The following is a 22,890-nucleotide window of genomic DNA, read 5'->3' as shown; positions in this document are numbered from 1 at the left end:
CTGAACTGCACATACTGTTAGACCAGCGACAGAGCTGAAGTCCTTTCTCTCTTATGAAGTTAAACAAAGTGCCTCAGGGCTTACGACGTCCTTAACATCTGATCTGACTGAACCGATTATCTTATCCAGACCTCCACCTTCAAGACAGTTGTAAAACTCAATCGTCACATAAACCCAGCAGAAATAAATGCACATATATTGCTGAGCAGAAGGGAAAATTGTGTTATGTGCAGTTCCTGATGTGTGTGTGTGTGAAGTAACAGCAGAGATGTAATAATCATATGGAAGGATCTGAAGAGATAAGCACAGTGTTTAGGACCTCTGACGGCTGTGTCTCATCCCAGTATGAAATGGGACTTACTAACTAACAAAAGGTGATCTCCTCCAAAGATAAGTTCTGTAAGTTTCAGTGTGGTCATGAAAGCCAGACTGGACATTGTTAAGGTCTGGTACGAACTTATCCAATCACATGGAGGTCAAGGAGCCAATCACCATAAATCAGATTCACTTTTAAGAGCCAATGAGAAGCACCAGTTGCCGGTGGTCCATCCAGACATGTTGTTTTGGGTTGTAAAATGATCAACTTGATTCATGGCAACCTTGTGGAGTTGTAGGTTTTTCGGAGTGATCCTATTTCCTGGGTCATCCTTCAATGCCAGGACAGGCTCCCAAAAACTCTCTCTCTCTCTCTCTCTCTCTCTCTCTCTCTCTCTCTCTCTCTCTCTCTCTCTCTCTCTCTCTCTCTCTCTCTCTCTCTCTCTCTCTCTCTCTCTCTCTCTCTCTCTCTGTCTCTGTCTCTGTCTCTGTCTCTGTCTCTGTCTCTGTCTCTGTCTCTGTCTGTCTCTGTCTCTGTCTCTGTCTGTTGTGTCTGTTCTGTCTGTCTCACTCCCTAATCCCTTTCCTTCAGTCACCCCTTCCCTTCTTTTCCCCTGCCTCCATTCTACGGCTTGCTAATTGCTCGTAAAGGCTCTTTATTGGCAAAGTAATGGAGGTTTTATATGTGGCCTCTGTCTTCATGAAGCTAAGGGCGTTTCACTGACTTCCCCAAACGGACTGCTAATCAGATGGACTCCACTGAAGGACGGTGGTAAAGCGAAGGGGAAGAAGGGAGAGAGAAGGAGGGTTAGGGTCAGACTGGGGGTAGAGAGAAAGAGAGTGAGAAAGAGGGTTAAGATGGGGGGTAAGAGGGCCAGGGCTTGGACTTGGGGGTGGTGAGGGTTGAAAAAAGTGGCAGGTTCATGTTTCTGTGGATACTGCAGGCTGTGGCTGAGCGGTAGAGATAGGAAATAGAGAATGAGGGAGAAATGTGTGTGTGTGTGTGTGGGGGGTACAGAGAAAGACTGCTGTCTGTGAAGGCTGTGTTGAGCTGTGTTTCAGGTGTTTGACTGATACAGGGTCTGATGTGTGTGTGTGTGTGTTTCAGGTCTGTCTCTGGGGTGGACGTCGATCCTGACCTGGTCCACATGGAGATGCAAGACACAAGTGGAGGTATGGAGTGTGTGTGTGTGTGTGTGTGTGTGAGGTGTGTGTGTGTGTCGGTCACATGCAGCAATGCTTCCACCTTTCCTCCGTCTGTATTCCTCCCCTTTCCCAGGCCTTCATCATCTTGAACATAGCCCCTCTGCCTGCCTCCCCCTCTGCCTGCCTCCCCTCTCCCTGCCTCCCCTCTGCCTGCCTCCCCTCTCCCTGCCTCCCCTCCCCCTGCCACCCCTCCCCCTGCCTCCCCTCTGCCTGCCTCCCCTCTCCCTGCCTCCCTCTCCCTGCCCTCCCCTCTCCCTGCCTCCCCTCCCCTTGCCTCCCCTCCCCCTGCCACCCCTCTCCCTGCCTCCCCTCTGCCTGCCTCCCCTCTCCCTGCCTCCCCCTCTCCCTGCCTCCCCTCTGCCTGCCTCCCCTCTCCCTGCCTCCCCTCCCCCTGCCTCCCCTCTCCCTGCCTCCCCTCCCCCTGCCTCCTCTTTCCCCGCCCTCCCCTCTCCCTGTCTCCCCTTTTGCTCCTGGCCAACCAGCATCCCTCGTCCCCTCCCCAGTCAGACTGGATTACCATATCACCATATACCCAGGTGGGCGCTGCACCCTCCAGGACTCTCCGTCACGGAAGATGTGTGTTTGTGTGTTTGAGAGGTGTGTGTGTATGTCATACCGTATGTGTGTTACGGTATGGTACATTACGGCGTTTAACTGTGTGCTGTTGAACGACAAGCATACACCTCCTTCTCAACCATAAGTAGATCACAGAGACCAAAAGCACGACGAACAGCAGCCCACCCTCAGGAGGAAGGGCAAGCAGGAGGGTAGGAGACAAGCTCACTGTTCGCCTTTTCTTCTGCACACCTCCGCATATGGAAATGAAGCTGCCAACATTTCCTGTGGAGAATGTTCCGGAGCCCGCCTCCCATACCAGAGTAGAGGAACGATCCCATGGGAACACTGCGGCCCAACACGCGGCCCGCCGTCTGAAACCTGTCATCCAGAACAAGCCTGGCTGTGTTGATCACAGAGAACCAGAGAGGCTGTCTGTCCGGGCCAGATGCCCAGGCACGAGAGCTGGTACTCTAGGCTAGGCAGGACCACATGGTTCCCTTCCCCTCCACCACCCACAGCTTCCTCTCCCTCCCTCCGCTCCCTTTTTTGATTGTGTGGCGGCATGCACGCCCAGACGGATGGGTGAGGGGGTCCAAGGCGACCAGGCATGCCAGCCCAAGCTGTTCCACCCCTCCCCCCCTGTCACACGCACCCCTATCAAGGTTAAGCGGTGGCAGGCTTGAGGGTGGAGGAGGACAGTCCGGGTGCTATGGTGGAGCTCTGAAGAAACAGTGGCCATGGGCCTGTAAAAGCCTGGGGCTCGCCTGGGGTCTATGCCCAGGATTGGTGGGTGGTGAGTGAGGCAGGTTTCAAGGGTTGTGGGGGGTCGCTGGTAGATTTGATTGATGAACGAGGTGTAACATGGCGCTGGGCATTGGTGTGTGTGTGTGCCAGTAGGGAGATGAATGTGGGCACCCTTGGGGGTGGCTTGCACACATCCAATAGATGCAGAGCCGGGCACACACAAACACACACACACTTCCTTGGAAAGAAGAAAATGGGTGCATCTGCAGCATTACCTTGACTCGCAGTCCAAATAAGTCCCACTCTCCAAAAGTCAACTTTTGTGTGTTCCGTCCTTGGCGGAGTTTATTCTCCACTGCGGCACACTTCCCGACGAAGTCCCCGCTGGTGATTTAGCACCTTCCTGTCGGATGGTCAGGTGGAGAGGGGGGGTTGCGAGCGAGCGAGCCGCGTGAGAAAGCGTTCGTGTCACAAGCTGGAATGGGACGCTTAGCCAATCTAATAGCTTTTTAATGAGTCTCGCAGCCGTATGCTGTTTTGATTAAACGTCCGGGCATTTCAATAAATTAACCGGGCCATTTGTCGACGGCGCAAAGAAGGCGTGTGCTTGGAGCGGTAGGAGCACAGCTTCGAGTAAACACGGAGCTGCTCTCCTCACAGAGAAGCTCTCTGTTTACCTGGGGACCCCTTGAATGTGTACCTGTTAGCGTTTTTTTTGGGGGGGGCTCTGATGCCTTCTTGCCACCTCGACCCGGCTTAGTGGGGAAGTTCAGGAGCAGGCGAGTAGCTGAGTCAGCAGTTGTAGTGAAATTCGATATGAGAAGGTGTTAGCCTGGTGACGGGCACGCACCCTAGTCTACCTCCGTCTCAGGCTAATCCCCCCCCCCCCCCTCTCTCTCTCTCTCTCTCTCTCTCTCTCTCTCTCTCTCTCTCTCTCTCTCTCTCTCTCTCTCTCTCTCTCTCTCTCTCTCTCTCCTCTCTCTCTCCTCTCTCTCTCTCTCTCTCTCTCTCTGTTCCTCTGTGTCTATTCCGCCACGCACGCACACACTCTCTCCCTCACACACACACACAACACTTCGTCTCCACGCCTCACTCCATCTCTCTCGCTCTCCCTCCCTTCCACTTTCTCTCTTGTCCGGTTCTGTCCTTGACACGGTGTTATCAGCACCGTTTATCTCGTGAAAATAACAGGCTCTTCTCCCCCCCCCCCCCTCCCCTCCCTCCCAGGCTACCTGTATGTGACCTGTCCTGATCCAGAACTGCTCCGACAAGCTGGTGACGCTCAGTTCCTGGGGAAGATCGATCACGGCTCCCTCTCCGTCCAGGATGACTACATCTTTGTCAAGGTAAAGCGACGCGGGGCGCTCCGGGTTCAGGTCCCACGTTCATTAGCCCCAGCCGGTTGAAGAAGAGGCCATTTTGCTAAGAGCTCTGCTGATGGGTCTGTTTTATTTCAAGGTCGTGCCCTGAGCGGAAAGGGCCCAAAGAATACTCAGCGTCGTCTTGGCAGAATTCCCATGATGCACTGCAGTGGGCATGTTGGATGTGAGGGTGGGGGAAAGGAATACGGAGGATGATGTAGAGAGGGCAAGGCAGAGGGACTGAAAGTAAGGGAGGGTAAACAGAGTTACAACCACATAGCCCGCTTACTTTCAGGCGATCATGGGTCTGTTCTGTCCTGCCTGCACCTGTCCTTTCTGATTGGCTGAGCCGTTAGTGGTGTGAGGCGGTGTGATTCAGTGTTTACCCAGAAACCCCTGCTGTTACCCGCACGCCAACGCTCTGAGTGAGCAGAACTGGAGATTATGCTGAGCGCTACACCTTTCACCCCCCCATCCTCTCTCTCTCCCTTTCCCTCTCTCTTTCTCTCTATCTTTCTTTCTCTCCATCTCTGTCTTTGTCTCTTTTTCTGTCTCTCTTTCCCTGTCTCGCTCTCTGTCTCTCTCTCTCCTAATAATGACTGAGTCTGTGACTCGGAGGATAACAGATGGTGAATTGCACGCCGTGACTTCACCTGTAGTGGGTCAGGTTGTCAGAGTATGCTGACTCCGTGTCTTTCTCTCCTTCTTCCTTTCTTTCCCTCTTATCTGCCTCACTCTTTCTGCCTCACACATGCACCTTCTGTTTCTGTTCTCTCTCTCTCTTCTTCTTCTCTCTCTCTCTTTCTCTATACATCTCTCTCCATCCAAAGACAGGAAAGTGGAGTTGATGCACAAAAAAAGCACTCGACTTCAGACATCCCATAATATTATACACCAGCGTCTCACTGACATCACTTGTATCTCTGCCCCCTCTCTGTCTCCTAGGTGACCACGGGAAACCGCACCAAGCACTACGTCTCATACCGGAGGAACGAGTTTGTCCAGATGAGGTTCCCCAAGTACGCCCTGCCCAAGGTAGAGAACCTAACATCCTCTCTCTGGAGCACAGAATGTCCGATTGAACCTCCCTTTGTTCATATCATCTCACAACAGTTTGGTGTGGAGTCCCATTCAACATGGACACTTATCAGACAGGAACAATGTTTCAATGATAATTGAAGGGATGAAAACTGAGTCGGAGCCTTTGCTGTCAGCAGCCTTGGCTCTGGGGATAGTTTGAGCATGACACTAGCAGTGTTATTGAACAGGATCGATCAGGGTGGAGAGAGAGGGGGGGCGCACAGCCCTTGTCTGTTTGGCAATCTCACTTGAGAGAAAACCCCCGAACCACAATCACTGACACTTAGATGCATCATCCTGGAGACACACACCTCCCTATGAGAGGGTGTGCAGAATTACTTACATTTTACCGCTCAACCACTTTGAGAGGGGCTTAAATTCGATGACTCTAGCCCCTCGGCACTCTTCACAGAAGGTGAAAGGGATGGAGTTACACATTTGAGTCCCCCCTCCCACTTTCCTGCTCTACTACTGGGTTTCACTGGTCAATATGGCAGAGGCTGTCTCTAAGTGCCACCCTAAGAAAAGAGAGGGAGGAAGATGGGGATTAGCCTGAAAGTGTGTGTGTGTGTGAGGTAGTGGAAAATGTGTGTGCATGTAAGCCTGCGTGTGTGTGTGTGTGTTTTGTTAGGACAGACGGCTCCAGTTTTCTGCCTCCCCACATATGTCCTCTTAGCAGTCGGATGAGCAGATGGGTCACACGTTCAAATATGGAGCTTTTAAGTCAGAAGGAGAGGAGGGGAAAGCGGAGAAGAGAGGGAAGGAAACAAAGAGAGGCACACACACACACACAGACAGACTCGTGTCATAAAGTGACAGAAAAAGAAAGTGTTTGTATGTGTGTGTGTGTGTGTCCCTGCTCCTGTTTTCCACTGTGAATAATTGAAGAGCGAGATGAAAAATGCAGAAGCCGCAGGAGAGCCCAGCTACTCCTGAGAGGGATGCGCCCAAGTTTGGCATGAACCGTCTCATTCTCACCCGGTCGGGAAAGGCTGGGTGCGTGTTTGCTAGTTGCTCCCTCGCCTCTTCTGTTTTGTTTTCCTCATACGTCATCTCTCTGTCTCCTCTCTCTTGCTGTCACAGCCACATCTGTCTCTCTCTCTCTCTCTCTCTCTCTCTCTCTCTCTCTCTCTCTCTCTCTCTCTCTCTCTCTCTCTCTCTCTCTCTCTCTCTCTCTCTCTCTCTCTCTCTCTCTCTCTCTCTCTCTCTCTCTCTCTCTCTCTCTCTCTCTCTCTCTCTCTCTCTCTCTCTCTCTCTCTCTCTCTCTCTCTCTCTCTCTCTCTCTCTCTCTCTCTCATTATCCATTTCTCTCTATCTCTCTTTTTCTGTCTGTCTTGTCTGTCTCTCTGCATGTCTCTCTCGCTTTCTCTCCTCTCTCTCTCTTACCCAAACTAGAATTGCAACAGCCTTCCTCATTCAGCTTTGAAAGCCTTTATTGTCATCCAGTCACCCCTCACGTGCTTTGCTAGGGAAATTGTCAAGCGTTTTCCCTCTCCGCACCGGGAAATCATTTCACAGATCAAATACAAGTAATAGAAGAAAAAAAAAACATTTTTTTTTCTTTCTATGTAGAAGCCCTCTGAGGATGAACAAATAAACAGATATTCAAGTAAATAAACATCACGTTGAGGGGGAAACGGCATTTGTGATGCACAAAGGGACGGCGATAAAAAAGAACCTCGTCCCAAAAATCAGCCTTCAAAAACACTTGCTATGCAGCTGGAACTACGATTTTCCCAAAGTGATGTTTATCTGTAGTTTCAATCAAGCACATGACTAAACTCTAGATAAACTTTGTGTGGTAATACAGACCGCTTTCAGTCAACACGATTGATTCACCCCAATCTGAGATGGTCTATCTTACATTCCAAGCTGTCATTACTTGACAGCCTTTTGTGAGTAGATGAAACGGTAGATGTACACAGCAAACCGCACGACATCACTGACTCTCTCTCCTCCCCCACGTCATCGAATCCCTCAGTTTATTGTACAGCTTGTTTGCCTAAGTGAGCGCATATCCAAGCTTTATCCAGCTGTCTAACTTTGTAATCCATTCCGGTTAAAGATGAAACGTTCTGTGCACAACGGTGCAGCATTCAAACACATGCTGTTTGCTAACGCCTTGTGTGATCTGTGTGCTAAGTTGTGTTGGGGCTGGTTCCTCGCTGAGGGATTTTTTCTTCAAAAGCCACATTGGTATCTAAAGAGTCTAAAGTACATATGTGAGTGTGTGCCTGTTTATACGATGTGTGTGTGTGTACGATGTGTGTGTGTCAGACCGCAGGATGTTTAAGTGCGTACTTGTGAGCATCTGCCTGCCTATTTGTGCGTGTGTTTGTGAGTGGGGCCGTGTGTGTGTTCATAAGCACCCGTGTGTACGTGCGTTCGGCCTCGTGTGTGTGCGTGTGTGGGTGTGTGTGCGGGTGTACGTGCATGCGAGAGTGTGCTCGCGTACAAGATCAGACACCAGCCCAGAAACCCCTCGAGCACGGGCCGGATCTGGCTGGAGCTCAGGCAGACACACAGCCCTCCCCCGCCTGCACCAGCCTGTGTGGGGACATCCACCCTGGCGAGCAGCCGCCTCCTCAGGCTCCCAGCGCGCCACGGGAGTCACATCCGTTTACACTGCACACGCACCCTCACGGACTCGACGCTAGAACCCACGCACGCGCTAAGCCGGGCACGTGACGTGCTCTCGCCAATTACACAAACGCACTCGCCTCCAGTTGCCGCGCACACAGACACGCGATTATTCCCGGTGCCCTTCACTTTCGCCATCCGTCACCCCCGGCGGATGGGCCAAAGCTGTTTTCTACACTCACCTTTCTATTCACCCATCCCATGAACTCGAGTCACCAAGGTTAAGGGACTCCACTCAAGATGGATGGGTCCTATCTACTGACATCAGTTGTGTACTTGATGCTGTGACACGCAGTAGGTGACATTCAGGAGGAAGGACTCCGCCTCTCAGTTTGCCAGTCCCAGGAGCCTCCCAGTGCCATCCCATAAATCCCAGTGTAATTTAGACGTATGGAGTTCAGAGAGGAGGGGAGGGAATGTCAAAAGCGCTGAGATGTCGTTCGAGGCTGCGCTCGACTCGGCTTGACGTCCTTATTTCGGAAACCCTCCATGTTAATGTAATCAGGGAGGCTTTTATACACAACGCTGACTTGCAGCTCAGTCACAGTACACACGCACACAGAGGCACAGACACACACACACACAGAGGCACAGACACACGCACACAGAGGCACAGACACACGCACACAGAGGCACAGACACACGCACACAGAGGCACAGACACCCGCACACAGAGGCACAGACACACGCACACAGAGGCACAGACACACACACACAGAGGCACAGACACACACACACAGAGGCACAGACACACACACACAGAGGCACAGACAGATACCCACACAAAGAGAGAGACACACACACAGAGACACACACACAGAGACACACACACAGAGACACACACACACGTACTTACTTACTTACTTACAGAGACACACACACACAGATTGATGAATTAATTTGCATTGAAATGGCAAGACAAACTCAGGCTACAGCCGGGGCAGAGTGACAACAGTGTTGACCTGAATCGTTTTTTGAGGGAAGAGCTGGAGTTTTTATCTTTGCCTGCTGCTTATTTTAGGAGCCCTGATTTAGAGGGTCTGTCACAGCAGTTGATTGGCTCCATCCATTCTCTCTGTCATCGTATTTCTCTCTCTCTCTTTTCTTCCCTCCGTCTCTCTCTCTCTCTCTCTTGTCTTTCGTCTCCTCGCTCTCTCTGTTCTCGAACTTCTGATGTCGATTGAAAAAGGAAGACGACCCTTCTCTGAGTTGTTGCCCCTCTCCTTCTCTCCCCTCTCCTCGCCTTCTCCGTCTCCCCCCCCCCCCCCTCCCCCCCCCCCCCCCCCTCCCCCCCAGGACGTCCAGATCGTGAGTACAGACGAGAGCCAGGTGTTCCTGGCGCTGCAGGAGTGGTACCAGACGGACACCTACAACCTGTACCTGTCAGACCCCCAGGGGGTGTACTACTCCATAGTCCTGGAGAACGTACGCAGCGCCCGGCAGCCTGAGGAGAACACGCTCATCGACATCCTGGAGGTGCGTGTGTGAGCGTGCGCGGGGGGGGGAGATGGGGGGGGGGGGTGCGAGTAGGGTGGGTTGAAGGCAATAGTCAAAGTATTGCCAAGGTGTGTGGGTGTGTACGCATGCATAAATGACAAGGCCAAGGGGACTTAGTGTATTGTCTTTCTCATTTCCTTGCTTTTTGGTAAAATTCTGCACACTATGACTGTATGTTTCTTACAGAGTGTATGAATGCTAGCAGGAAATACGCAACCCACCCACTAGTTATATATACAAGGGCTCATCTCCATAGACCCACTTGTTATGTCATGGTCAGTAATTGCCAAGGTAACAGTGATCAAGTCTTCCGGAATATTCTCTGGCTTCCTCTGGTACCCACTGGTCTTCATGACAAACAAGTCGTTATTTTTTAACCCTTCATATGCCGTCACACATGAAGGAAAAATTCACATTTAATAGAAAAAAGAACCCCTATTGGTCAGATAAAACCAGGTAGAAGTTGGGGAGGCAACTTGAGGTACTTTGTTCTTGTTTTACCTACAAAGGCAGATGTTGTACTTCCTGGGATGGGTGGAACTGCGAGAGACTTTGAAGCGATGTGTCAATGTGTTGATACTGTGCAAACTCCTGATGTGAAAAACAGGGCAGGCGTTACGGCTTTGACTTTGTGTCTCTCCTCCGGAGGGCCATCCATCATCCCATACGTCGCTGCCGTGTTTTGAAAAGGGTGTGGGAGAGGAAAGGGGGGGGGGGGAGGAAGAGAAGCGCAAAAGAGTTGGTAGGAGGAGAGAGAGGTAGTGGTCCATGCAGCTGGGGGCCATCACTGTGGAACTCATTTCCTCTCCTCCTCTCCCTCGCTCCGGGGGGCACTCTCATCGCAGAGACTGATGGAGAGAGAAAGAGGGAGAAAGGGCTCTTCTTTTGCAACAAGGAACTGGACCGACTCATTTCGCACCCCAAAGCCCTTTCAATCTTTCCTTCTTTTTAACGCCTTTTTTTCTCCATTTTCTCTGGTTTGATTTCAAGGTACGAGGGATCAGAGGGGTTTTCCTGGCCAATCAGAAAGTGGAAGGCAAAGTGACAACCCTCATTACCTACAACAAAGGTCGCGACTGGGAGCCTTTGGCCCCGCCCACCACCGACATGAACGGCAAACCAGTCAGCTGCAAGCTGGTGAGTGACCCCCCCCCCCCCACACACACACACACACACACACACACACACACTCATATTTACAAAAAGGGGATGGTTTGTGAAGTATTGGGAGATCATTTTGTCTCATGAGCTTGACCACTATGAGAGATGTACAGGCTAGATGATTTCACAGACATAAAGAATTTCTCCACTGTCCTGTTATTATAGCCATCACTCATTCCAGAGGATTCTCACTCAGGGACCACCATGCTTCAACGCACAGAATAAGAAAGACGCACACACACATAGATTATATAGTTATAGAAGCACATATTCAAAATCTTCAAAATGGCCGTCCCCGGTTCCACAAATCAGCCCGCTCGGATTCCCCCCCGTCTCTGCCACCTGTCACTTCAGCCTCCCTGACAACCTGCTTCCTCGTTCGTCTCGCCCTCTGCTCGTCACGTCGTCGGGGGCGACAGGTCAGAGAAAGGCGGCTTTAAGTCTCGCGATGCCAGTGCATAAAAGTGTCCGACGGCTCCAAACCCCAAACACAACCTGTCTTCCTGTCAGGAAACATGACGAGAGTAACGACCAAGCTAACGCCAGCTAGCGGTTGTAACCACGTCTAAATGAAGCCATGTGTCTTAGATTAATGTGCGTAATCTGCCTTTAATCTGCAGCCTAATGGCGTCACAACATCTTTGAAGCGTGCATTTTCTCCGCCGCGCCTGATTTATTGTTTACTGTCTAGTAGCGGACGAGGGCTTGATGGGATGCAGGTGCTGTGTGATAGCATCTGCACGAGAACAAACACAGGTTCCACCACGCTGCACTAATGGCAGTTTGACCACGGTTGACCTTAGTTTGAAGTTAGAAATTGACTGCGGATTGAAAGTGAGGTGAACCGCATCAACATTTGCTGCACACTATTGACCCTCAAAGACGGATCTCTGTCATGAGGGGTTCGGGTGAAACGTTAATTTTATGGCACACTGAAACATGCTTTGGGTGAACTAGTCCTTTAATGCCAGATATTAAACGTGATTTGAGTGAACCATGCCTTTTAATGTAATGCCAGCTAATAAATGTAAACTATCCTTTAATGCCAGATAATGAATGATAACTGGGTGAACTATCCCTTTAATGAGCCCTAACACAAGGTGACTTCCCCCCCTCAGCCTGACTGTCACCTGCACCTCCACTTGCGCTGGGCGGACAACCCTTACGTGTCCGGGACCGTCCACACCAAAGACTCCGCCCCCGGACTCATCATGGGCGCAGGTGAGTTTCAGAACCAACATCGTCACCATGGTTACCGCAACCATGGAGACCATACACATTCTGGACCGGAGACCTTAGCTGCTGCCTGGCAGAGGGTATTATCTTCCAGGCACCACAGTCACACAGCAGTCCCTGCTCTTTTGTTTTGATAACTCCCTGCTCAGTTGTCTTGATAACTCCCTGCTCTTTTGTTTTGATAACTCCCTGCTCAGTTGTCTTGATAGCTCCCTGCTCTGTTGTTTTTGATAACTCCCTGCTCTTTTGTTCTTGATAGCTCCCTGCTCTGTTGTGTTGATAGCTCCCTGCTCTGTTGTTTTTGATAACTCCCTGCTCTGTTGTCTTGATAGCTCCCTGCTCTGTTGTCTTGATAGCTCCCTGCTCTGTTGTTCTTGATAGCTCCCTGCTCTGTTGTTTTTGATAAGTCCCTGCTCTGTTGTCTTGATAGCTCCCTGCTCTGTTGTTTTTGATAACTCCCTGCTCTGTTGTCTTGATAGCTCCCTGCTCTGTTGTTCTTGATAGCTCCCTGCTATGTTGCTCTTGATGGATCCCTGCTCTGTTGTCTTGATAGCTCCCTGCTATGTTGTTATTGATAGCTCTGTTGTTTAGATAGTTCCATGCTCTGTTGCCACACACCAAAAAGCTAAAGGCAGTATACTGGCTGGCCTCTGTTCTGCGGTGGTGTTCCTGTCAGGGCTACTGTGTGTGTGAAGGTTGAGGGAGAGTGCTACTAGGCGGACAACTTGGCGCTGTTGTAAGGGAGGGGGGTAAAGCTACGCAGGTCCCCTGTAGAGTCCTGTCTTCCCTAACTGCAGCCTGCTACAGGACTGGAGTGCTCTGCTCTCTCTCTCTCTCTCTCTCTCTCTCTCTCTCTCTCTCTCTCTCTCTCTCTCTCTCTCTCTCTCTCTCTCTCTCTCTCTCTCTCTCTCTCTCTCTCTCTCTCTCTCTCTCTCTCTCTCTCTCTCTCTCTCTCTCTCTCTCTGTCTCTCTGTCTCTCTGTCTCTCTGTCTCTCTGTCTCTCTGTCTCTCTCTCTCTCTGTCTCTCGTTTTCTCCATGATCTCTCTGTTTTATTTTCTGTCTGATTCTCTTTCCCTCACTTGTTCTCTGTGTGTTGCTTTATCCCTCTGTACCCCTCTATCTCTCTATCTATACCCCTCTCTATCCCTCCTCTCCATCCCTCTGTCTCCTCTCCTTCCCTCAGGTAACCTGGGCTCTCAGCTGGTGGAGTACAAAGAGGAGATGTACATCACGTCGGACTGTGGCAAGACCTGGAGACAGGTGACACCACCGATACACCCCCCCCCCCCCCCCCACTCTCAGGCCTCTCATTTTGTTCCCACAGGCATGGCTTCCATGCTTTAACGCCCCTTGCGGTACCTCATTTCCTGTGTGCGTTTCCTTCCTTCCCGTGTCAAGGTGTTTGAGGAGGAGCACCATATTCTGTATCTGGACCATGGCGGGGTCATCGTAGCCATCAAGGACACCTCCATCCCCCTCAAGATCCTCAAGTAAGTACTGAAGATACGCCATCAAATACTCCGTCACTACTCGATGCTTGGGCACTCTGCCGTTAAGTCAGACCTGTTGTGATGGAATTCTAATAACACCCTGACTTTGGGATCTTTTAATCTGAGGTGAAGGGTAGTGAGATAGTGTCAATGTTTCATTAACACACGTGCCATAATCATCCTCCACTCGCTGCTTTTATAGTAGGAGGTTTCTAGGGGGAAAGAGATGGGATCTCATCGACAATGACCTTGGCAGATATAGGTTGAATGGGGAATAAAAGATGAAAAAAAGAGCGCTCAGGGGTACTCTTATCACCGCCCTTTAATCTGCTGATGTCATCCTCCCTCTCGTTGCGTGACGCCACACACAGGTGAATGTCCTGTCTTTCATCATGCCTCTGTTCCTAATGAAGGACCGTCTAACTGGCTGAGGACACGGGAAGCTGTGTTTACACACCCTGCATGCAGGGGGTTAGGATTAGCTACCTCCCCATAGAGACAAAGAGAGAGCGACAGAGACCTAAAAGTGAGCGTGTGTGTGCGCGTGTGTGTGTGTGTTAGAGAGAGGGAATGGGACTGAACGGCCTCTTGGTCTATGCGTGGAGAGCCCTCTGCTGTGTGACGCGCTCCTCTTCACTAGGAGAGATCAGCTGCCTGCAAGCCTGCTGGTCCAACACACGTCCCAAAAACCCACCAGCACACAAGGGCTCTTACACACTCCGATCAGAGCCAATCCATTCCCCTGCCAGCCTCAGACAGAGGAGAGCGTCCATACATGCCCCCGCCCTCCACCACCTCCACCCCTGACACCCTGGGCTTGGCTCGAATTATGGTGGATCATTCCTGGCACCTGAAAAACAAAAACCCTAAGTGGATGTGTTCTCAGCCTCACATCCTCACATCCTCCCTCCTCTGCCCCCGAGTCAATTAGGAATGCAAAACTAACATCCTGGGAAACGAGAGACTTTGCATAAAATGCGTAGGCCTGTATATGCCATGGTTCTGCTATTTACACAGTGCATAAGCCTTCATTTTGTTAGCATGTGTTATATGGAGTGAGGGATAAAGAGAGCATTGGCTTTGTGAAATTATTAGAAAACAATCAAACTCTTCCATTTGATTAGTGTGAGGGGAATTGTCTCTTTTTTCAGATAAAGTAGGGGAATAGAGAAAGAAAGACACAGAGGATGTGTGTGTATGCGTGTTTGTGTGTGTGGGTGTGTGTGTGTGTGTGTGTGTGTGTGTGTGTGAAATCGTATTTACCACAGAGACAGTAACCTAGAGCGGCAGCATAGACAGGCATCCTCTATAGCTAATTCTCACTTAGCCAGGCTGGTGCTAGCGCCGGGATATCTCCAGTCTGTCAGCTGCCCTTCATGCTCCTCCAGTGATTAGCGAGGCCCACGGCACTGAGTCTCGTTAACACATCAGTCGTAGAGCCTGCAGTCTTTTACAATGCCGCTCAATTCAATATTGATTGCTTTCCATGGTACAACACAGCTTTCGCAAAGCTACGCTAGCAACTGGTGACTGCTGCAGCCATGGAGGATGCACACAGGCTAGCACAGACTGTGGCTTTGTACATATTAGGCAGTTATTTCCCTTTTCTTCCTGACTTTTTGAAGAAGTTGGAAGTTTCGTTTAAGGGCTAAACCGTCCGACCATTGCTTTATAATTACAGTCAACACCGCCGGGTTGTTTTCAAGTTAAAGCAACAACATGGGTGTATTTTCTTTGCACTCGCTACATGTAAATCAATTTTTGCCTGCGTCAACATGGGAGGTAAAAATCCCCTAAATAGTGTTGGTCTTGGAACCAAGACGGTTCATGAAAAACAAAATGGCTGCCAATATCCCACTTATGAAGAGAAATACACGAGTGTTTATCTGTTCTTTCTCTCCAGGTTCAGTATTGACGAGGGGCGGACATGGACCATCCATAACTTCACCAGCACCTCTGTGTTTGTGGACGGGCTGCTGAGCGAGCCAGGGGACGAGACGCTGGTCATGACGTGAGTTGGAGCTCACAATCGCTCTCCAGTTTTAACATCTTTGATTGCGGTCACCTTTGGTAGGGCCCAGTATGACCACGTGTTCCACGTTCACACGCTCCCTCTTAAACTAGGGGAAGCTCGACTGATGTGAATTTCACAAGCCAACCCTGACGAGCTCTCAACAACAACAGATTGGTTCGCCAGATCTGCCAATATCACATCACTTTGTGATTGGTTCGCAATCACACAGGGGGGGAAGGTGTCTTAACCTCCTCCTACCCTGCTGGTCTGGGTCTACTTCCTGGCACCTCCGTCCGCTTAGCCCTCTCTCTCAACCTGCTGGGCTGGGTCTACTTCCTGGCACCTCCGTCCGCTTAGCCCTCTGTCTCAACCTGCTGGGCTGGGTCTACTTCCTAGCACCTTTTTTATTTTATAAGGAGCTTAGTGAGAAGGAAGGGATCCAGCCACCTGCCCAGACGTTGGTTTAAGGAGCCCCGGGGGTTAGCTTCTCACATAGACCCCCTCTAGCTGCAGGAGAGGAAGGGGCCGGGCCAATTTAACGGTGCTTCTCGCGATCATTTTCGCCGGCGATATTTTCCAGCGCCTTGCTCCATCCGGAGGGGTTGATTGGCCCACACACCGAGGGAGAATAAGGGAATAATGAGGATCCGTCTCTCTCTTTCTCTCTCTCAATGTCTCTCCCTCTTTCTCGTTCTCTTTCTGTTTGGTGTCTTTCTCTCTCCTCCTTGCCTTCCTTCCCTTCATTCTCTCTGGCTCCCTGTCTCTTCCTCCCTCTCACACTTTCTCCCTCCCTATTCCTTTTCCAAATCTTTCCATCAAGAGGCTCCGGCCGCTTCATCACCTCTCTCTGCCCCCGATGTCCATAGATAAGAACTTTATCTCGCTCGGACGCCCGAGGACGGGCCGAAATGAGTATTTGACCAAATCAGAAGCGTAGCCTGCAGCTCATCAAATCTTCTCGCAGTCTTTTTCAGGCGGTGCACAGAAACACACGGGCACCCCCGACACACACACCCACACACCACCTCTCGACACCCAAGTCATCATGTTCCTCCTGCGAGATATGGCATTGGTGGAGTCGAGCAGGGCACAGCTGGTGGCCCGCATGGATGTCACCTCGGGTCTCTTATCCAGCTCCAGAGGTTGGATGTTCGGACAGAGCCGGACAGCTCCATGACGAGTTAGAACAGGCACTTAGCACCAAGTACATGCAGGAGAGGCGGAGGTTACACCTCTCACACTGGTAATGATGGGAGACCGTCATCTGTGTGACCGGACATAATGGGGCTTTCTACCATGGGTTTAACATGGGAAAGGGGGAGAGAGAGAGAGAGAGCGAGGGGTGAGGGGGAGGTATTTGTCTTTTTAATTGCCGCTCAGGCAAAGTTGTTTTACGTTTTCATTTTTTATTTATTTAGCTGCTGCTAAATAAATAATTAGGGCACGGTAGCAAGTTCAGCCCATCAGTCCTTACCCAAAATGTTGTGAAAGTATTTCAATGGTTGGAGCCAAGGAAAACGGCATTCAGGAACTCACGAGAGCAAAGTGAGGAAGATCTGAACCAGACACAGTTGAATGAAGTCGTCATGGGTCGTACGTGATTAAAGTACAGGTAGAGGTGAGAGAGAGAGATGAGGGAGAGACACATACAGGTAGAGGTGAGAGAAAGAGAGAGATGAGGGAGACACGTAGACTAAAAGGCCATAAGGACTGAGCCCATAGGAGATAGTATTCCGAATGTACAGTACTGTCCATTACAGATGACAACAGTATGTTTCCCAGTGGGTGGCTTCCATCATCCTTTTCAGTAGCGTCAGTCAATATGTGTTATCCACACATTCCTCCTATTAGGAGTTGAACAACTCCTTGAAGAACAAAACAACATATGTCAGGTCTGCCGACGCGTTAACACACCAATCTGCTGCTAAAACAGTCTTCCACACAGGCCCAGACAATCCTGAGACTCCGAGGAGCGATGGAACGTTTGTTTTTCCTCGCAGTTTCATCCAATGGCACACCTCCATCTACTGGCCGCATGTGGGAACTGCAACACACGTTTCCTCTGCACTGGCATGGAATCCTGACCGACCAAATTAGACTGTCCTAAGTGATACAATTACTCTGAAGCAATTTATTTATGTCAAGAACAAGCGGACAATGGAAGGGCCATCTGCGTCTTTGACGAACAGAGTGCGGCCCATTAGGAACGTGATGTATGGGAGCGCTGGGGTGAGACCCGCCTCGTTAGACGAGTTCGCGAGCAGAATCCGATCGAGGAGTTGTCACAGTGGTCTCTTTGCCAAGGGCCCTGATTGGGTAGGGATAGTCACGTGACCGCGGGGCCAGGAAATGGTTGAGCAGTCACATCTCGCAATGGAATAGTGCGGTCTTTATGTGGATGGATGAATGGATGGATGCATAGAGGAGGTCAAAACAATAGATGGATCTGACTTTCGTGTGTGTGTGTGTGTCCAGGGTCTTTGGGCACATCAGCTACAGGTCGGACTGGGAGCTAGTGAAGGTCGACTTCAGACAGTCTTTCCCTCGACAGTGCACAGAGGCTGACTACGAGTCCTGGACACTCACTGACCTGCAGGTACCAAACAGACACGTGCCCACTCTCACTCACGTTGACAGTTACACACATTCGTCCGCAAATAACCTGTGACCCCTCCCCCCCCCCCCCCCCCCCCTTGACTGTCCACACCCAGGGAGAGAAGTGCATTATGGGCCAGGAGCGAAGCTTCCGCCGGAGGAAGGAGACGGCGTTCTGTATCAAGGGGCAGAGCTACACTTCAGCCCTCACCTCCAGACCCTGCCCCTGTACTGAGAAGGACTTCAACTGGTGAGGCACTGAACACCAACGCTGCCTGCGCCCGGGGAATGGTTCAAATACATTCATGTCAAGCAATACAGGGCAGCTTTGACCTAGGTGTTGTGTGTGTGTGTGTGTGTGTGTGTGTGTGTGTGTGTGTGTGTGTGTAGCGACTATGGCTTTGAGCGCGCCCAGACTCTGAAGACAGAGGGGGAGCGCTGCTTCGCTGACTTCTGGCATGACCCCGACGCCCCCCCAGAGGACTGTCACCTGGGACACACCTACGAGTCCAGCACAGGGTGAGAGAGACACACACACACACACTAGCCCACAAGCCATGCATGCAAACCTTCATTTTCGAGAACCGCCCAGCCATTCCAGCCACAGCGACCTGTACAGGACTGTGTACTTCTGCACACCGCGTCATTCCCCGGCACCCCTCTTTTCCCGACGTTGGTACGCCCCGCGTCTTGTGCGACAGGTACAGGAAGGTGGTGTCGAACGCGTGCGAGGGGGGCGTGAACAAGCAGCAGAGCTCCAAGCAGCACTCCTGCCCCGTCCTCCCGCCCAGCGGACTGCAGCTGGGCATCAAGGGCCAGATGCTGGCCGTGGCACCAGGCGACGACATCACCTTCATCATCCACCAGGAAGAGGTGTGTAAGGACGAGACAAGGGGGCAGAGAACGAGGGGGGGGGGGAGTGTTGTAAGAGTCAGTTTAAAAAGTGTGTTTGCACGTCTGTCTGTTTGAGAGATGGAGACTGAGAGAAAAATTGTGTATTTACTTGTGTCATCGCCAAGTATGGGATAAGCCTGATTTGGGTGATTCCGGTTTCTTATTGATTTTCCAGGGTGACACGGGCAGTACCAAGTACCAGGTGGACCTGGGGGACGGGGTCCGGGCCATCTACCAGAACCTGACAGTGACAGATGAGCCCATCCAGCACCGCTACGAGAGGCTGGGGGTCTACAGGGTCACGGTCAAGGCAGAGAACATGGCTGGACACGACCAGGACACCATATTCATCCAGGTCACAGGTCAGCTGCACCTCTCTGGGGAAAGGGGTTACTAGGCAGAATACTTGAACCACCATCTAATTGGCTGGTTCAGTAATGTTCGTATGACAAGAAAAAAACATAAATCAACTGATATTACAAGGAACTATGGGATGTTGACCCCTACCCTTGTCCCTCAGCCCCCCTACAGGAAGTGCACCTGGAAGTGGTTCCCATAGCCGGACAGAACCAGGAAGTAAACCTGACCGCTGTGGTCTTACCCAGAGAGGCTAACATGACTGTGTTCTACTGGTGGATAGGAGACAGCCTGCAGGTAAGGTTCTCCCACTTCACCTGTCATGGAAGATTTAGATAAAACCACTCTTCAGCTAACTCCAGGAAGTGAAGCTATTTTACCTCACAAAGGCTCATAACTAAGACCTTATACCTTATGTTAGTTTAGCTAAAAATGTTGTTTCATTGTCTCTTTGACGTCGGTCGGAGTCATTTCCTGACTTTCTCCTTGATGTTCTCCTAACGCGAAGCCCAAGCTCTCTCTGGAGAGCAGCCTCCTGACCCGGTTCTCCGAGACGGGCGAGGTGTCGGTCAGCGTGCAGGCCTCCAGCGGACGCTCCATGGTCCAGGACACCAAGACCGTCCGCGTCTACGGTAACCCTCCCCCACCATGAATATTCATACATTTAGAATACATTTATACATTTAGTCATTTAGCAGACGCTCTTATCCAGAGCGACTTACAGTAAGTACAGGTACATTCCCCCGAAGCAAGTAGGGTGAAGTGCCTTGCCCAAGGACACAACGTCATTTGGCACGGCCGGGAATCAAACTGGCCAGCTTCAGCTCCCTATATTCATGAGGAACGTCATTCGCCGTTGAATATTTGAACGTGCCGAGGTCACGCTATGAAGTCATGGTGTAAACACAGAAGATGACCTTCCGCAACAATGTATTCAGGCTCCTTTTCTTGTCAGTTTTTCGCGACTGTAGAAGTGTGTCATCGGGGGATTATGTCACTTTACCCATGATTGAATATGGATGAGATTGGGACTGGGCGGGACTTGATTTATTCATCACAGTGAGCTAAGTGGGAGCCTCTGTTGTCATGTCTCTTACCCCAGGAGAGGTGTTAGCTTTCAGAGCAACTTGCTCGGTTGAAACAGATTGTCTCTGAACACCATGTATCTATCTCTTCTATCTTAAGGGTCACTGGCACGATATAACCGATGTAAACACCTGCTTCAGAAGGACTGTTATATTTGCAAATGGTGTAAAACGACGCATGTAAAAAAAAAAGTGTATATAACACGTGTATGTGACATCAGTTTATTGACTTCCTACTTCTGTCATCCAATCCCAGAGCACTTCCAGGTCATCCCCCTGAGTTTCAGCAGCAACCTGGACAGGTTCAACCCTGACATCCCAGAGTGGAGGGAGGACGTGGGCCAGGTGGTCACCAAGACCCTGGCCAAGGTGGGTCCCCCTCAGTCACCCAGCCCTCTCTTGGGGTTGACCTCTGCTCCTCAACTCCCACACGCTAGCTTTTAGGCAGCCACATTACCAGCTAGCTCTGACCCAGGAGTGTGTTTGAACTCATTCGACTGGGTCACACCCAAACACGCGTTGTAGATGTGTAGGGATGTGTCTTCAGACGGAACGATGCCATTGACCTTTGACCCCCCCCCCCCCCCCTCAGATCACCGGCATCCCCCAGGAGTCTCTGGTTACCATGGTGAAGCCGGGCCTGCCCACCAGGGCCGACCTGTACGTCCTGCCGCTGGAGAGCAAACAGGCCAAGAGGAGCGTGTTTGTGGATAAGGTAACGCTCTCCTTTTTTCTCGCTCTCTCGCTCTCTGTCTCTTTCCTTTCTTTCACCCAGACTTCTGACAGTTTTGGCATTTCAGAGTGAAATGTCACTTATAAATAAATTAAACTGCCTTTGTGTCGTTGCCAGCGTGTGCCAGCTATCAAGCAGGCGTTCAATGAGAACAACGTGAGCTTTGTGGTTCGAGGAGGCCTCCTGGTGCTGGTGACCCTCGCTGACCCCAACGCAGGTAAACCTACAGTATCTACCACCTCGCGCACACAAACAAGATACTCCCTCACGTGGCACAGCGCCGCCTGCGCCACTATGACACGTTCAGGGCAACGATTTCACGGTCGTCATGCACTTCTACGATTTGACCAAATCCAAAGCATTTCCTGTATCGATCTGTTTTCAAAGGAGTAGTAACAAATGCCTGGTCCACAAGAGCGACAGACACGAGCGTCTCTGACCAAAGTATGTCTCGCCGCCCCGGTAGTTTGACTCATTTTCCCAGATCTCCAAATGAAACTGAGTTCTTAGCCCAGTCTGGCTGTTCTCAGATCTGCTCTCTTCCTGCTGCTGGTAGTCCTCCTACTTCCTGGGTTGGGCTCATTTACTCTGCAGTTGATCAACACTAGCTTGATCGAGACTCTAGAGGGTGACTAGCTGGTCTCACCTGATCTCTTCTGCGCTGTCTGATCATGGCGCTTTCTCTGATCCTATGCTAAACTTGGATTGGGCTTTCACTTTTGGTGTGGTGTGGTAGGTGTGTGTGTTGTTGATCACAACTGGGTAGTGATTGCAGTTATTTGCATACACATATGTGGATGTGTTTAAAAGTGTGTGTCTGTGTGAGTGTGTTCATACTGTAAGTTTGTGCGTTCATGACCTTACATCCTGACCTGTGACCTCAGGTTCTGGAGGGGGCATGGCCGGGCCTGGCCTGTGGGCGTTGGCCGTCATCTTCTTCATCAGCCTCATCGTCTCTGGATCCTTCATCCTCTACAAGTTCAAAAGGTAGGTGTCTGACCACTCAGGCATGCTTTCATCCCTTGACCCCTACTGAACCCAACATTATTGGAGCCTCGTAGGAAATCAACAAAAACTTGCATGGTGATGAAGCAAGCTATCGTATAGAACATAGATTTGGAAACCGCTAACTGTTGATTTGAACTGAATGAAGCACTGGAAGCCAAGCATGAAGAACCATCTCTGAAGCAAAGCATGGAGATAGATGATACTATTATAGATAAATGCCTGCTAGGAAATTGAGGACTGTATTTGCATGCTCATAGTTTGATACACAACTGCACTGGCCAACAGGGCTTCTAAAAACCACCTGTAGACCAATAGGAACCTTCCCCTGCATCCCTACTCACTGGCACCAACTCACTCAAAATGAAACGTGAAACTACAAAGGCCCCATTTCTTACCCTCCAAAAACTACAAATCCTACAGTTCCTGGCTCAGGACTGAGGACGCCTATCCGCCGCTGTTTTTCAGGAAGCTGCCGGGCAGGAACGTGTACGCCCAGATGCACAACGAGAAGGAGCAGGAGATGACCAGCCCGGTGAGCCACAGCGAGGACACGCAGCACATCATCCAGGGGGAGGAGTTCATCGATGACGACCTGGACTCCCAGACTCTAGGTAACCCGGCCGGAGGTAGCCCCGCCTTCCGTCCCCTTATACGGACTAGCCCCTCCCCCCACCACTACTACTAACACCACCAAGCCAGCTTACAACCACAGCACTGCCAAGGTACCGGAGCCCTTCTGTCTGAATAACAAAAACACTGATTGACTCGACTTACCTTAGGTCGTAGGCACTAGATTCTGACTCGTGTTACAGGCTAACTGAATTGTAAAGGATTATTATGAAAGTGAAATATGATATTGTGAGTAATCTAACAGATATGGTTGAGTTGGAGCAGTGGTTCTTACCCCTGTCCTCA

The 22,890-nt window shown here is 50.8% G+C and overlaps 1 protein-coding gene across 1 annotated transcript in view; it reads left to right on the top strand.

Moving 5' to 3' along the window:
- Positions 1–22,890, top strand: part of sorcs2 (sortilin-related VPS10 domain containing receptor 2) — a 32,846-nt gene that overhangs the window by 7,056 nt on the left and 2,900 nt on the right. Inside the window, exons 5-26 of the mRNA XM_062449989.1 lie at positions 1,424–1,488; positions 4,051–4,169; positions 5,130–5,219; positions 9,201–9,380; positions 10,392–10,538; positions 11,681–11,783; positions 12,983–13,059; positions 13,198–13,289; positions 15,193–15,300; positions 17,779–17,899; positions 18,015–18,148; positions 18,289–18,417; positions 18,600–18,771; positions 18,968–19,154; positions 19,313–19,446; positions 19,658–19,781; positions 20,491–20,603; positions 20,827–20,949; positions 21,085–21,184; positions 21,355–21,411; positions 21,852–21,954; positions 22,396–22,586. Of these exons, the coding sequence (XP_062305973.1) occupies positions 1,424–1,488; positions 4,051–4,169; positions 5,130–5,219; positions 9,201–9,380; positions 10,392–10,538; positions 11,681–11,783; positions 12,983–13,059; positions 13,198–13,289; positions 15,193–15,300; positions 17,779–17,899; positions 18,015–18,148; positions 18,289–18,417; positions 18,600–18,771; positions 18,968–19,154; positions 19,313–19,446; positions 19,658–19,781; positions 20,491–20,603; positions 20,827–20,949; positions 21,085–21,184; positions 21,355–21,411; positions 21,852–21,954; positions 22,396–22,586 (2,669 nt within the window). The remainder of the gene's footprint in view (positions 1–1,423; positions 1,489–4,050; positions 4,170–5,129; positions 5,220–9,200; positions 9,381–10,391; positions 10,539–11,680; positions 11,784–12,982; positions 13,060–13,197; positions 13,290–15,192; positions 15,301–17,778; positions 17,900–18,014; positions 18,149–18,288; positions 18,418–18,599; positions 18,772–18,967; positions 19,155–19,312; positions 19,447–19,657; positions 19,782–20,490; positions 20,604–20,826; positions 20,950–21,084; positions 21,185–21,354; positions 21,412–21,851; positions 21,955–22,395; positions 22,587–22,890) is intronic.

This window comes from Osmerus eperlanus, chromosome 23 (assembly GCF_963692335.1).
Source record: "Osmerus eperlanus chromosome 23, fOsmEpe2.1, whole genome shotgun sequence".
Taxonomy (NCBI): Eukaryota; Metazoa; Chordata; class Actinopteri; order Osmeriformes; family Osmeridae; genus Osmerus; species Osmerus eperlanus.
The sequence above is the reverse complement of the archived record's forward strand: the minus strand, read 5'-3'. Positions and strand labels throughout refer to the sequence as shown.